We start from the raw sequence: 16,975 nt of genomic DNA on the forward strand, positions 1-16,975 counted from the left end.
ACTACTATCTTTATAATACTTAAAAATACATTTTAATGCTTTCATCACATAGTCCACTCAATGTGTGGTTTTCTATTGTACACTGTAAAAATGCAGGCTTCCACACAATTCATTTAAGTTAAGTTAATTGGTTTTGACAAATTTAAGTGGATTGAGCATAAAACAATTACATTGTCCCAAAATAATCTCAAGAATTGTGTTGTTTTAGCTCATTCTAAATAAGTAGTTTGAACAATGCTTTTTTGAGTGTAGTAAAGTACAGCTTTGCATTTGCAAATAAAAACAAAAGCTACCACATAACAAATATAACTCATGGATATTTTATTGTGTTCCTTCACGACCTCTGAAAACCTTTCCCCGACAGTCAGACTAAATTTCCTTTACCCTTTTAGCACAGGTCCAGCTTTCACCATTTCATAAAATCCTTTTCTTGCAAGTATTGTCATATGCCTCAGTGATCTTTGCCTCAGTTTACCTCCACTGTTTCACTTACTAAAATAAAAACGTTGTTTTAGCTAAACAAGCCAACATGGGTACGGCTGTGACTTCACATAGAGAGAGAGAGAGAGAGAGAGAGAGAGAGAGAGAGAGAGAGAGAGAGAGAGAGAGAGAGAGGGAGGAGTGAACGAGTGATTCAAGCACTGTTTAGTCCATTAGCATCTGTTATGTTACTGTGCTGTAGGTGCTCAGAGAGGCTTTGCGTAGAAGCGTCCGACTAAGACAAGTTACGCACACACACACTCAAACACACACGCTGGCGCACAGGGAGAGCAGCTGTGTGTGATTTGGGAGCTGTTGTTCAGCACCACAACACAATTCAACTAAGACACGGAGACAAACGCTTGAGAGAAGAGTCCGTAAGTACGATAATTTGCTTTATCAGTAGCGAGAGCGTTAAATTATTCAGTTGAGGGGAAAATTGTGTAAAGAGTTGGGTTTTTGAAAAGAGTGTATATTATTATTGTTATTTTATAGTCGTATTTTTCCTGAAGATGTAATTTGTTTGAGTTTTTGACTTGATTGGAATTGCCTTCTCGGGTTGCATTTACTTATATTGTGAAGTAAGTTTTTCTTCTGCGTTCAAAACCTGTCATGAGCTCTTTTGTTCTTGACACTGTATCTAATGTCAGTGTCACTCATGCTACATTCATCGCTTGAATGTCTTTCTTCTGTCCTCTGAGGTCAAACGTCAGAGGAAAGAGCAGGAGCCACTAAATAGGTTAAACCACTGAATAATTCATTAACATATTCACTCTTTCAGTCTAGCGTGAGCTAACTCTCCTCACGCAATTTGATGACGAATTCTACGTATCTTTCTTAAAACTGAAATCTTTAAGTTTTTTGTTTGGTCTACAAATTAACAAAGTCATTTTTTAGTATGTGAATAATCAGTCTGTGTTCAATACCATCTCTTTACCTTAGCATAATTCACATAATTTGAGTGGTATATGGTTTATATACAGTAAATGTTCACTAGAAATCCAGCTTTGCTGCTGGTGGTCTTTGCGTCATTACAGTACGTCACGTCTGTATATAGAATCATACAGAAGGACTCCCAGCTAATATGCTATATGAGACCTGAGGCTGCTGCAGGGGGTGAATCATTTCTAGCCTCTTCTCAATAATGCTGGAATAATTAACCTTATCATTTGCTTTATATTGTTCAAAAGTATAGCAATCAGTGATTCGTTTAAATCTACAGGTAATATACTAATAAATATATAGTCATGCTATGTTGGTACTGTATGCTTACTAACATTTTAAAAATTGTATAACAGTGATGATACATTATGTGATGTTAGCCAAGTGATCGTTTTAAACATCCTGGGAACAAGTTTAGCTTGAGCTTAATATCAGACATTTTTGTAACATTCATACTCAAATGATTTTTGCTGGCGGTGGGCTGAATGAGTGCAAAATCACTCCCTGATGTTAAATAGTGCTTATTAAAAAACAGAAATGCGTGATAAAAAGTTAGTGGAAGAAACGTACAAGCCCTGAAAGATAATTAAGGGTAACACTTTAGAATAATGGTTCATTAATGAATGTTAGTTAATGTATTTACTAACATTAATTAAGTATGAAAAATCTTGTAAAGAATTTATTAATCATAGTTCAACATTAAACTAATGCATTATTAAATTCTAAAGTTGTGCTTATTTACATTAGTTAATGCACCACGGGTTAACACGAACTAACATTATTTAACCTAAATACCATTAACTAACGTTACCAAAGATGAATAAATGCCATAATAAATGTAGAACTAATAGTTTGTTCATGTTAGTAAATAGATTAACTAACATCAACTAAAGGACCATTATTTTAAAGTGTTACCAAATTAAGCGAAATGAATCTCACCATCGAGTGCTATTTGCTCTACAATTCTTGTCAACATTTTTGTAGTTGGTGTCACATTTATCACACAGCTCTTTGTATTCAGACAGCAATGAAACGAGCAGCTCCACATTCATTTTTCTTAATGCGTCATCTTCCTTGTTAGGAATGTGTGCTCGCCTAGACAATATTGTGCTTGAGCGCCAACAAGTTTTGTTTACTGTAACTCCAGGAATGTAAACAAAACTGCCAATCCCATTGGTCAATCATGTTTTTAATGTGGTACATTAAGCCAAACTAAAAAGAGCCTGAGGAATTCTATTAGTCATGCTTTTAAGAATGGCATTTTGTGTGTTGGTGTGTTATCACATAGGCACTCTTTGTTTTGTCACAAGTCCTTAAATCAGTGGTTCCCAAAGGGGGTAGGGCAATGAGGGAGGGGTCGCTTGGTGATTTTCAAAAAAAAAACAAAAAAATTATAATAATAAAAATGTTATTAAACTTTTAGATTAAAATAGTATTTATTAGTTACATTAAAAAACAACATGCAAATAAAAATCCATCAGCCTTTCAATGTTTTTCCATTGAATTGCAACCCCTGGGGTGATTATGGTAGAATTAACAGCACAGCCATATCGTCAGATGCAGCAGATTGATTTTAAGGCACAATGATAAACTTTGGCATGTTTACGACACTCACATACTGTACATTAAAAATAAAGACTACATCTGAACATGGTGAATGGTCTCGAAGTGATGGTCTCCAGAATTAAACCAAGAATAGACTTGTGCTGTAAACATTGTCTCATTAGACAAGGTTAATATTAAATTAAGCAAATTAATAAATGACCATAAAGTATATGGTTGTCAGACTGTCTCTCTTTTTTGTGTAGTCTGTATGCTCCTGGTTATATAGGCCTATTGGTGAGTGTGAAAGGTTTGTATGTTTTTAACCATCTCAGAGGATAGCGGGTTGCGAGTTACTGGAAGTGGTAATTTGGGGGTCGCAGGCTGAAAAGTTTGGGAACCCCTGCCTTAAATAATAATGATAAATGTGAACAGAAATAATGTTTTTTGCGCAGGCCTTTAATCCCCATTGTTGGTAACACAATGTATTCATTTTTGATTTTCTCATTTGGTCAGAACAGAAGTGTCAGACATGTTACATGTTCAGATAACATTTTCCAGGGGAAAATTCTTATTTTGGTCAGACTTCCAAGAATCTGTGGTTGCGAGTGCAGTATTCACAATGTGCAGTGATTGACAGCCACACAAACTCCTCAGAATATTATATTCATCCACGCTGAGGAGTCACAGAGATGCACAAACCGCGCGAAAGATGATGGTTCCACAAATAACTGCACTTACAGCTTTTAAACAGATGGTGACAAACACCCAAAGATTTCAGACTGCAGTTTTAAAGTCTGCCTGAAGTCAAAATTAACAGTTTGGGTTGTTAGTAATCTTAAGGTGATCTCTAAACTTGTATACTCCAAAAGGAGGTGGTGATAGCCTCGTGGGCAGTGCACCGACATGCACTGAGTCCCAGCTCATGAACCTTTTCTTGATCGCCCACTAGGACTGTGCGATTTGGGGAAAGTATCTAATTGTGATTTATTTATTTATTTATTTATTTATTTATTTTTGACAGATAACAGCGATTTGATTTGCAATTTAATATTCTAGTCAAGCTTCAGCTCAATAATGTGTAAGCTGTGGCATCAATTCTGTGATAGCTCTTAAAAATTACCTGTTTTTGTTCGTTGACTGTCTGTGCCTTTGAAACCAAAATGTTCCTATAATACCGACGTGCTGTTTTTCTCTGATATATTTATTTCTCTATTAATGCTTCTGAAGCAGCAGATGCCATTATCCCACTTGTTCATGCTTTCCTGTTTGTTTTCCTTTTTCTATTTAAATTGTGGGCGTTCCGCATAGTTCGGTTGCACAGTTCTGATTGGGCAGAACAAAAGTGTGCTCACTCAATTGGCTAGTAAGACTGTCACACACAGATGGCAGTCCCGCGTTTGCTCTGGGTGGGGGAAATTAAATAAAACATATTTCATATCACAGCCTCTTAACTTATCGCAACGTTTCAAAATGCGATTCGATTTCGATTAATCGCACAGCTCTATCGCCCACCCACCTCCCCCTCTCTATAACTACTGTTCTTTCAGAATAAAGGCAAAACCCACTAAAAATCATTCTATACAAAAAAGGAATCAACAATACTTTGACATTACTGCGCAGCTTCTCATCCAATCTTCTGACCAATCAAATGCTCTCTAGTATCTGAAGCCTTCCAGCCCCTACAAACAGTGACTGAAATCTGTCATTGATTCAAGTATCAAATCATTTATACAAAAAGTTCACCTAAATGCGTGCATGTGTAAAATAATAAGCAGTAAATAATGTTAATTAGTCATAACAATTATGGAAGAACCACAAAAGGCTCTTAAGTGTTGTATGCATGTTCACTCACCTCTCTACGGCAAGCCTCTTGGGGGGAAATGCATTGCACACACATACAGTACAAACACAGTCAGTATACAAGCAACTAGAACATTCAAAATGGACTCTGCTATATAACAAATGGAACCATATAAGAACTAATTAAAACAGACCATGTAAATATGCTTTACATTTGGGTTGAAGGGAACTCTCACTGTTCAATTTGACCTAGAGACTTATACAGCGGATCAGATGCATGAGTTGATGCAGAATGCAGAACATATCAAACCCATGTGAAAAGTGGATGGAATTCTGTATCTTTTTAAAGCAGGAAACGATTAGGTACTATACAGTACTTGTATACTACGGCTATAATGAGTCTATTAGCTCAACAACTCTGACTGGCAGAGCTGTATTATAAACAAAATGCTATTGGCTATTTTAAATAGGGGAGGGACTAGTAGGTTGACATTACGTGAGACATTTCAAAACACTGCAGAAGATCCTTAAATAAGAGTTCTCAAATAAATCAGGCTGTATCCGTCCTTTAGCACTTTACTCCTTGCACAAATGTATATGATGATACATGTGTCTGCTTTTAAGTCTGTCTTTATTGACAGACCTCAAACAGAGATGATCTCCTGTTGCTCTAAATCATGCCCCTTTTTCAATCCCTCTCTTTATGTTTGAGTTTTCTTCCCCTGCTCCGTTAGCTTTACCGATCCACCCTGAGGCTCTAGGTGTCTGAGGGTTTCTTTCTTGTTGTTTATCTCTGCTCGGCGGGAAAGCATGTGTGATGATGTTGTCTGTGTTTCCGACAGAGTACAGTCGATTTGAAGCCAAAATCCATGATCTACGGGAGCAGATGATGAACAGCAGTATTAGTTCAGGCTCCGGCTCATTGCGGACGAGTCAGAAGAGGACGCTGTATGTCAGGTGAGCTCTTTTAGTCACTACTAGTTACAGGACATTTGATTTCCCTGACATGCTTTGACCTTACAAGGCACGACAAGGCAAGATGTGTTGATCTCTAAGGATCTGTGGCATCTGTGGCACTAAAGCAGTTTGCACAGTGCACGCAGTACATGTGTGTAGTGTATGTATACAGTCAAGCCCGAAATTATTCATATCCCTGGGGTAAGAATAATTTCAGGCTTGACTGAACTGTATATACACACACAAACTAACACACATATTATTATTATTAGTAGTAGTAGTAGTAGCAGGAGTAGTAAAAGTTTTAATATGAATGTTTTACAGTGTTCACTGTTTATTAGCCAGCAGCTAGCTCTCTGCAACTTTCACATGGTTGCCCACTGAAGCTAAGCAGGGCCACGCCCGGTCAGTACCTGGATGGGAGACCACATGGGAAAGCTACTGTAGGTTGTTGCCAGAAGTGGTGTTAGTGAGGCCAGCAGGGGGTGCCTAACCTGCAGTCTGTGTGGGTCCTAATGCCCCAGTATAGTAACGGGGACTCTATACTGCTCAGTGAGCACCATCTTTTGGATGAGACGTTAAACCGAGGTCCTGACTCTCTGTGGTCATTAAAAATCCCAGTATGTCCCTTCTTCTTCCACATGTCTTAATTGCGGTTGGAAACACAACGTGGCATCTATCTGCCATCTGAACATTGTAACAGGTTAAAACAGTCTTCAAAGCTATATCATGCATATTTATGAAGTTGCACCTCATTCACAATAGAGCGCACTGATTGGTTCGAACCAAATTTTTTTAATGAGTCAATGTTGTAACCGGCCGGTACAGACATCCATTCTCCATGCTGGAATTTACACAAGGATCTCATGGCCGTGACGTAGCTTCAAAATTTCTTTTAAAACTGGAAGAACTAATTTGCTCGAAATAACGCAAAACTAACCAATTTTCACTTTTTTGGTGAAATATTTGTGTCGTAATAGTGTTTGTAGCAATGTGGGACACATATATGATTGTCAACATCTCAAAAAATGTGTTTTGGTGTTTCGTGACCCTTTAAATCGTCTCAGGAAATTATATTCAAATCGAAATATATCTCGCAGAAATACAAAGTACCACAATGTCAGTTCTTGCCAATATTACGCAGCCTTAATTGTTATTAATTAGGATTTTATTTGTACAAAACAAAACAAAAATAAATTTAAAAAATATATTTTATAAAATATAAATATATTGTAATTATATATGAATGCAATACTAAATATAAATATTCATTAAATAATTTCTTTATAATAAATTAATTAATATAAATAATGAATACATTGAATACATTGATCGCACAAAGCTGAAAAACAAACAATCAGAAAAATACATCTCTAATCTTAGAGCTTTCATTAGTGTTTGACCCTGCTTTGTGTGTGCATCCGTGTGTATGTATTGTTTTGTCTGCCGCTGATTGCGTCATCATCGGCCCCTTATGTGAACGTGATTCTCTGAAGTGTGTCTGTTTTTTGTGGCTCTGAGAACATTCAGGCCAATGGCTTCACACTAGACTGAATCACATCATTTCAGCCAGTAGCATCAAGGGTTCTACACCAACTGAGAGTTTGCCATATTTTTGCAGCCATTGTTGATCTTTTCACCTTCATGTGTTTGCAGGCTCTCGTCGCTCTTAGCCTAGCCTGCTAGTATGAGTTAGATAGACAGTAAACTGATAGATGGTCCTAATTGTTCTGTGAAACGCCTGCTGATGTTTTACTCATATGCGGCTTTTGTTTGACTATTCTTTAGCTTTCAATGTTGATGTTCTTATGTTTTATTAAGAATAGCTTTGACATTTTGAGGATTGGAAAGCCCTTGGCTCTGATTCTCTACACATCATGCATATTTACTGGTTCAAAAGATTACAGCATTTTTAAGATGGCCCGACATTGAGCTCAAGCCATATTACAGTATGTGCGTATTGTTCGTGCAGTTTTATCTATGGGTTATGGAAAATATTACATTCCAATTGGGATAATATTGTAAGAATAATCACTCTATTTTATGAGTATAGTGGTCTGTAATCATGCAGAACTTCTTTATAAACACACCAGTTGCTATGAGCTGATAATAAAGAAATATAGCATGAAAACACTAGAAATTATCCCTCAGATTCAAATGAAAATGTAATGTAGATACACTTTATAACAAGGGATTCAATCATCTTTGCTAAACTTATTACATAATAAAATAAAATTTCTTCTTATTCTTTCTATAAATGTTTGATAAGTTGTAAATAATGCTAATATTCTTATGTAATTAGTAATATTCAGTTAATAATTATTATTTTTGTTAATGCATAACTATCACAAAATGAATCTCTAATATGCCTTTACAATACATTTACTTCATCTTTAACCTGCGTGTGAATGCTTAAAGGGACCCAAAAGTGAAAACTACTTCATCCTTAACTCTCTTTACTGGTTTTAAACCTTTATGACTTTCTTTCTTTCTTTTTTTTTTCATTTTTCAAAGTTTTTTCTTTTGCGTTCAACAGAAGAAATTCAATAAGTGAGTAAATGATGACAGAATTGATATTTTTGTGTGAAACATTCATTTAAATATTACGTAAGTTTAGTCATTTCACCCAAAAAGTAATACAAAAATGCACTCACTAATAAACAAGTTATTTTGATTAATGTTGGAAACTGGCAGTCACTGACATCCATAGTAGGATGAAAAAACTATGGTCATCAGTGGTTAACAGTTTCCAACATTCTTTAAACAGCTTGGAACAAATGGAGGATTTGTCAGTAATAAAAATGGTGTTTTATATTTAAGCAGGCTATTCTTTTAAAATAAATTGTTATATAAAAAATCCAACCTAAATTTTACCCTGGGATACACAGCGATGTAGTCAGTGATTAATGGAAGCAGATTATGACAGAAATAAAAGTATTCAGTTATAATGTTGATTTTTTTTTCTCAAAATGACTTCATAATTCAATTATCATAAAGCAAGTTAAATATCTCAAAGGATTGCACACACTTACTGTAGATTAGAGCCAAAAGAAAGAGCAACACCGTATTTATTTACATTTCCAACATAGCATTAGGTCCGGTTTACTGTAAATTAGCTTAGACTTGGTGTTTACCATAAATATTGTTTATAGTGTATTCCAACATAATTTATGTTTGGTTTTTATTATGTATGTTTAATTAATTTTTTTATATTTCAGTTACTTTTAGGTTTAAACTTTTCATTTTAAAGGATTTATTGTGGAGTTAAAATACCTGTATATAGGGTTTTCTTTTAATAATTGGTTGTCTTTTTCTACTTATAAAATCTACAACTCGTATTCTCTACTGTTGTTTGTTTGTTTTTCTCATTCAACACACCATTTTTACATGATGCTACTTAGAGCGTGTTAACATTTGTAGTTTAGTTCTCGGTTTGTTCAGTTTGGATCAAAAAAGACACTTTTTTTGACATGCTTTGTTTAGCATATACAGTCACATTTTTAAAAAATCTGTATTTACATGCATGACCTTTCATATATCAGAACCTAAAAAACTAAAAAATGCTGAACACATTGGTATTAGGTATGACTTTTGTCTTTGTACAATATTGTGTGTTTGTTCATTCAAATCTCTCTTGATTGATAATGAAGGATTGATAATGTGGCACTAAGAGCTTTCTGGATTCACCCTGTCTCTAAAATATACAACATAGTGAAGCTGTTTGTTCAAGTTTGGTTTATTTCAAGCATTTCTTTTTATAAAATGAAATATTAAGGGTTGTTTTAAAAGCCTTATTTGGCCACAAGTTGTTGTAGTTGTCAAAATATCTTGCTTTGATGGCTGCAGGTAGAACTGCAGTCATTTTAGACATACAGTATATTCCGTGCAGCATTTCTGCAGCTCACAGTGTTTTTCTGGCATAAATTCAGGACACCCAGAGCCACTTACATGCAGGACTTGCCTCTTTTCTTTTTCTTGTTCTTGCGCTGAAAAAAAAAAAAAGATTTACTAAGATTTACAAACTACTTATTTAATATAAGCTAAAACAACACCATTTATGTAGATTTTGGGGGGAAACTTAATTGTTTTATCTTCAATGTACTTATGTTAGTTACATTAACTTAATGGATTTGTGTTGGGACAACTTAAATGAATTCTGTGGAACCCTCCATATACTGTTGATCTTTTTTATGTGCTTCATATTACATAAATCAGTCATATTTTCTACACAACATCTAATATAGTAAAAAAGATGAATTTTGCCCTGCTCGCTGTTTTAGCACAAATTTAACTGTTCTGATATTTCATCAAATATACAATTTACAAACAATTTGAGTGTTTAATGCATCCTCAGGCCATTTGTATAAATACTTTAATCTCTGGCCTCTGCTTCATTTGTACAAGGATACAAAAATAGCTTATTACACCTTTTAACCAACCATAGAAATCACACTCAAAACACAAATGAGAGTTCTTTATGTGATTTTGAAGGTTAACGAAGGCTTTGCTGTGTGTATGAATTCCTTAAAGTCCCAAAAGCTTCACAGCTGGCCTGGCTTCTTCCTGGAAGAGCTTCATTATTGATGAGGAAACAGGCGTAAGCTAGTCAAGAGCTAGGACGGCTAGTTACTTCAGCTCCAGTTCTTCTAAACGCACATGCACACATGCACAAAACAGCAGTGGCCTACTTAACATCTCGGGAAATCTGTGGGCCAATGAGTTCAGAAGAGTAGATTTGTAGGTTTTAATAAACTTCCATTGCAGAATGTTTTCAGTATTTCTATGGTAAATTCATAAAAGTTCCACAGAATGTCACAGAGGTTTTTCTTGCTGTTTTATCAATCTGATTTGTTCTATGCCTTACTTAGTAGCATGTAGCTTTATATACATACTGTGTGTGTGTGTGTGCGTGCATGCGTGCGTGCGTGTATGTGTGTGTGTGTGTGTGTGTGTGTGTATATATATATATATGTATATATATATATATATATATATATATATATATATATATATATATATATATATATATATATACTTATTTACATACAAATCCATTTTCAAAATTGACAAGCCCCATTTTTCTCTTCTCTTTGACTTATTGCTTAAAAGCATAAATTGTGTTAGACTTTTTCATTGTCTGTCATTTAGATTTCAAAAAGCCATCAAAAATATAATAAACTGTCATTTAACGAAAACACATTTAATAGTTATTTTAATTTTTAATCTTCAACGTACAGTATGAGCATTTTGATTATGTAATTATTTAAGCTGTTCGTGTTGAGAAAAGATAAACAAAGACTGCATCACTTCTTTTTTTTTGCAGTGACAGCATTAACAGGCAAATATGAGCAACACAATATTGCACAATTCAGTTATTTTAAATATGCATAATTTAAATATGAACAAAACCCATTGTTCAGTGATGATCATTATGGTCATTTTTCAAAAATGTTTTTTCTTTAAGAATTATAACTATGCTTATGCTTATATTACCATTAATCAAATAAATTTGCTTATTAATAGAAATCTAAACTACAGTACTACTACTACTACTACTACTACTACTACTACTACTACTACTAATAATAATAATAATAATAATAATAACAATAATAATAATAACAATAATATAAAATATGTATAAGAAGAAAATAAGCAAAAGTTTTATTTATTTTATTACTTATTACTAGGGCCAGACAGAATCTGCGGACAGTTTTTGATATTTCTTTGCAGAAATTAATTTTTTAAAAACCTGTGTATTTATGTGGAATGATTTTGGGACTATATGAAGTATAAAGGAAGTAAAAATAATACCTTTTTAACTTTTATTTAATGTTTACAGTTGAAATCCAATTAGATCCACTTATTTGGTAAACAAAGCAAGTCTCTCATACTGTATATTATATCTACTAAAAGACAGAAAATGTATGGTAGATAAATCATATGAACATTTTCATATCAGTCAATAATATTACTGAAATTAATTTAAAAACTGAATAAATATAATTTCACACACATTTGCATAATTAAGTAAATAGACTACTTATTACTTATTTTACTTATAACACATTTTGTAAACTGTGGTAATGATGGACAGCCTTCAAAATGTTCTAAAAGTAAAAACTGTACCACTGGGAAACAAATAGCATGAGATTTTGAAGGGGCTATCAGTTTGTTTTATCAGTGACAGATGGGGGAAGCATTTAAAGAGCCCCTATTATTCATTAAAAAAGGTCATATTTTGGTTTTGGGGGTCTCCCACAACAGGCTGATATGTGTGCAATGCCAAAAAACACTTTCATTGTCTTATAATATGCATTTTTACCTAATTATCCCAATGGCTCATTTGTTCTTAAACCTCTCCTTTATGTGAGACTAATCTGTGCTGATTGGTCTGATGACCCAGTCTGTTTTGGTTGGTCAACTGTGTTCAGCGCGAGACAGAGAGAAATGCCCACCATGGCTTAACATCAATTTTGAAGTAGTCAGAGTGCAGAGTGTATGTGTGAGCCCAATGCAGGAGTGCATTAAAGCAATTCAGTTTACCTCCAGCATGTTGCTGTATTCTTAACCATAAGTAAAAACAGTGACACACATTTAGTATTAATCCACACAGTGTCGAATAGTGATATGTGCAGTTTTTAGGAGCAGTTCTTTAGTTTTTTTTAATATACATGCTTGCATAAAATATGGAATATGCAAAAAAAAAAAGTCTCAGTGTGATCTGGTAATATTTTATTGATTCCTCATTCGATTTTTGATTTGATAAGCCAGCCATTCTCCTGTGTATTCCTCATTAAACATATGAAGCTATTCTAATGCTTGGCACATACAAAAGTTAACACATGTACATTTTTTTCCCCAGAGCCCTGTTCGATTATGACATAACGAAAGACTCCGGCCTGCCCAGTCAGGGGCTGAACTTCCGCTTCGGCGATATCCTGCACGTCCTTAATGCCTCAGACGAGGAGTGGTGGCAGGCACGGCATGTGACCACAGATGGCGAGATGGAGGAGATGGGCGTCATTCCCAGCAAGAAGAGGTATGTTGTGCCCCCATGCATTCCACAGCACAGGGTGCTTACGAAAGAGAGCTTCATTAACCTTCATTACCATTATTCATGCAATTTGTACATTTAGTGCCACATTACCCACAGCCCATAATATTTTCTTTAATGTTTCCTATTCAATGTCTTCTGTTTCAATTCACTGTTATTGTTCATTTAGATTTGGTTATCACCCACTGTGCATGGTAATTGGTATTAATGAGCAATGAGCACACAAATCTATCTGTGGCATTCACTCTATATACACTTGCTTTAAATGCTTAGGCTGAAGTCAAATTTCTGCCTCAGTCTTTTCTGTGTGATGAGGTTTCTAGCTTGAGTACATTTTCTTATTTTTATTAAAACTACAGAAACAGTTTTTGTAATTGTTTAATCTTAAAATCCTGTTAAACTACTTATATTTATGTATAGATTTAGTTTTGCCCTTGTCACAGACGCGGTGACCATGTTCGCGACATTTGTAGCCAAAAATAGAAACTTTTTATGCATTTTGAATGTTTGTTGAAACATTTTTGAAAACTGAGATCCTTGAAATGGATTTAGGACTGACAATGTCTGCTTTATTTTGATCCAAGTCATGGGTTTATGGCCACCTGACATTACAAAGTCTAATTAAAGCCCTAAACCTCACTCTGATGTGTGATGCTGTGAGCGTTTCTCTCTCATTCTCTCCACACAACTGTTTGCTGATAATTGACTTCTCGCCTCATGATAAAAATGAACCTCTCTCTCATCTCCCCACTGATCACACGCCACTGTCAGCAATGATCTGTATTTTTAGAAACAAGTTAGGATTTCTCTTTTGGAAAGTTTTGCTAAATGCTCTTATGCATTTTAAACATACTTTATGAAGGGATCTGCTTTAAAGTTTATGATGCTTTATAATATTTGTAGGTTAAGGTCTTGTAGATCGCCCTTAAATGATCAGGTGTTAATTACTTGCTATAGACAGTGTTCCTATTATCCGTTTCCTAACTGATATGTTCTCATATTTTGTATTAATTGCCGTTTTTTTTATTTTTTTTTTATTGTTTTATTGACAAGAATCATCTTTTGTGAGCTCTGTGAAGTTCCTCATTTTATTTAACTTCCTTTAGTACGCTGTAAAAAGAAATGAGTTGACTTTACTTTAAAAAAAAAAGTGAGTAAACTCCTTGACTTAAAGCTATGTACGTTCATTCATTCATTTTCCTTCGGCTGAGTCCCTTTTATGTTTTACACAGTGGATGCCCTTCCAGCTGCAACCCAGTACTGGGAAACATCCATACACACTCATTCACACTCATACACTATGGACAGTTTAGTTTATTCAATTTACCTATATCGCATAGCTTTGGACTGTAAGGGAAACCCGAGCACCTGGAGGAAACCCACGTGAACACGGGGAAAACTTGCAAACTCCACACAGAAAAGCCAACTGACCCAGCCAAGACTCGAACCAGCGATCTTCTTGCTTTGAGGCGACAGTGCTAACCACTGAGCCACCGTGTAGACCAATGTACATAATTCTAAAAATTAAGTCAACTTAAAAGTTCTACAATGAGTTTACTCACTTTAAGTAAAGTAACTAATCCGTTTTACAGTGTACTGTAGTTAATTAACCCTCCTGCATCCTGTGTGTCCACTGAAACGTTTATTTTCTCGAGCTGAGCATTTGTTTTCTGTTGTTGTCAATAGTAGTTCCACATTTTTAAGCGTCTGCGGTGTAGTGAGGCGCTGAGCAGGCATTTTATTATCAGCGCTTAGTCCTTAGTTGTTTTTTCAGACGTTGCAAGTTGAAAAACACAGGGTCCATCAGTGTCAGTTTTTGGCGCTAGTCGTCCGATCACAGTGGAGGAGTGGTAGGACGATACCATGCAACTATCAACAAATAATCTGCTAAAGACATTCAACTTGTAATTCAGTTTATTTCGATATCTCTGTGCATCATCCTGCATTGACAATGCTTTGCATACACAATTTTATATTTTACTTCACAGCACAACTCTTATATTAAAATGTATCATTTTAAAATGAGTGTTATATGTATTTGTAATACAATTTTGTCCGTCAATACAAGCAGTCAGATATATGAACTGTACCATTAATTTTACCTGCTCAAAGAAAGCACTCTTTTTGAATGCATCAAACAAAACTCAAGAACATGCACAGAACAACATGAGCATGGATCCACAAGTATCGCTATAATAGCCGAGAGGAGAGAAAACATCACGCCAGCAGGTCAAAGAGGCCACAGTGAGAGCCCGCGAGAGAAATGGAGTTTACTTTCATTTTCTCCATAGCAGTGAAATAGGAGCTTCTGTAGCTTCAGTGTCAGTGAATGACTGTCCAGCAAACACGCAGAGAATTGTGCACAATTTCTGCGTTTTAATTACTCGTGCTCGTCTACTTCATCATAGTATTCTACCATAACATAGGAGATAAATGACGTCAGTACATAATAACCGGTTAGGATTTATTACTCAACCGATACCAAATTGTTCAGGACTGCATCGCGGTGCACCAAAGAAACAATTAATTTTGACTCCCCTAGTGGACACGCACCCTTATTGACATTTTTACACCCTTATTGACATGTTTAGTGAACTTTTAAACCTGGATCACAACGAAGGCACTTTTGATAGTCTCCTTTTTTGAATGTTTTAACTAATGGTAGTGGGTTTTGCACGATGCTTATGTGCCCTGTGCACCTCACGTTTTAACCACCTGCTGCGCCTTGCATTTTTGCCATTCTGCGCTGTGCGCCTGCAGTTTAAAAAAGTCAACTCTGAGTGGAAACAGCACGCTACACCAGTCGCATTTTTTTGTAATCCAATTAAATTAAAGCAGAGGCAGGGTTCTGAGGTGAAAACAGTGTTTGTGATGTCAAGACGACTAATGCCGAGTTCAGACTGCATGATTTTAGCCTAATTCTGACTCGCCGACAGGTTTTGAGAAATCACCAACAAATTGGTGCTCGTTCACGTGAGTAACAATCAGTGTTAAGTATCAAAGACGCGATCTGAGAAAATCGCAGATGAGTCGCCGACACCTGTGAGATTTTTGGCATGCTAATTATCCGGAGTTGTTGGTGCTTCAAATCATGGCGTGTGAAATGTGTTCTGATTGAAAATAACATCAACGATTACCAATGAGCCATTGAGAGAGCAGCATCCACTAATGTGGGTAACTGCAGGCCAGCGGGAGGTTGTGGGCGAAGTTAAAATTGCTCATTTTCAGTTTATCGGACCCAAGAAATTGAGGATCAACTAGCTTAAATTTGGCAGGAGCACCTGTGTCTTTTTGACGTGTCTTCTGAGCAATATCACAACTGGGTCGAAAATGAAAACAGTTAAGGAGAAATTGTTCATTCCCTTCAAAAGCCAAAAAAAGTACATTACGCAGTAGGTACTGCTGTTGCATCACAGTAAAAAGGTCGCTGATACGAGCCTCGGCTGGATCAGTTGGCATTTCTGTGTGGAGTTTGCATGTTCTCCCCGCGTGGGTTTCCTCCGGGTGCTCCGGTTTCCCCCACAAGTCCAAAGACATGCGGTACAGGTGAATTGGGTTAGCTAAAATTGTCCGTGGTGTATGTGTGTAAATGAGTGTGTATGGTTGTCTCCCAGTGATGGGGTTGCAGCTGGAAGGACATCCGCTGTTTAAAACAAATGCTGGATAAGTTGGCAGTTTATTCCGCTGTAGCGACCCTAGAATAATAAAGGGACTAAGTCGAAAATAAATTAATGGATGAATTTATAGCCCACTAAAGGTTTCTTTCTCATTATGCAGTTAATTACTATGTGAGCTCATGTTGTATCCATGTCACTTCTCTTGTGTGTTTGGTTGTGAGACGTAGTTTGGACAAAGTTGTCTGTGATTCTTCTATTGTAAAGTCATGCAGTGTGAAACCCCCTGTCGCCGATCCATTTTGCATTGTAAACATAGCACCTACGGAACGCTACCCCAGACAGTCATGCAGTGTGACTATGAAAACTGTGCAGACTGAACCTGGCATAAGGAGACTTTTAAAAATGGAGGAGAGACTTTCACAAATCTTGAATATTCATTCATTCACTTTCTTTTCGGCTTAGTCCGTTTATTAATCCGGGGTCACCACAGCGGAATGAACCGCCAACTTATCCAGCATATGTTTTACACAGCGGATGCCCTTCCAGCTGCAACCCATCTCTGGGAAACATCCATACA

The 16,975-nt window shown here is 35.9% G+C and overlaps 1 protein-coding gene across 18 annotated transcripts in view; it reads left to right on the forward strand.

Moving 5' to 3' along the window:
* dlg1a (discs large MAGUK scaffold protein 1a) overlaps nt 1-16,975 on the forward strand; it is a 242,441-nt gene that overhangs the window by 203,386 nt on the left and 22,080 nt on the right. For 17 of the 18 annotated variants that reach the window (XM_056459973.1, XM_056459974.1, XM_056459980.1 and 14 more), the window contains 2 exons: nt 5,610-5,724; nt 12,590-12,766. In XM_056459973.1, the coding sequence (XP_056315948.1) occupies nt 5,610-5,724; nt 12,590-12,766 (292 nt within the window). Of the gene's footprint in view, nt 1-684; nt 858-5,609; nt 5,725-12,589; nt 12,767-16,975 lie in introns of those variants that run through there. The other variant, XM_056459989.1, reaches the window with a different exon arrangement.

This window comes from Danio aesculapii, chromosome 6 (genome assembly GCF_903798145.1).
Source record: "Danio aesculapii chromosome 6, fDanAes4.1, whole genome shotgun sequence".
In the NCBI taxonomy this organism is placed as follows: Eukaryota; Metazoa; Chordata; class Actinopteri; order Cypriniformes; family Danionidae; genus Danio; species Danio aesculapii.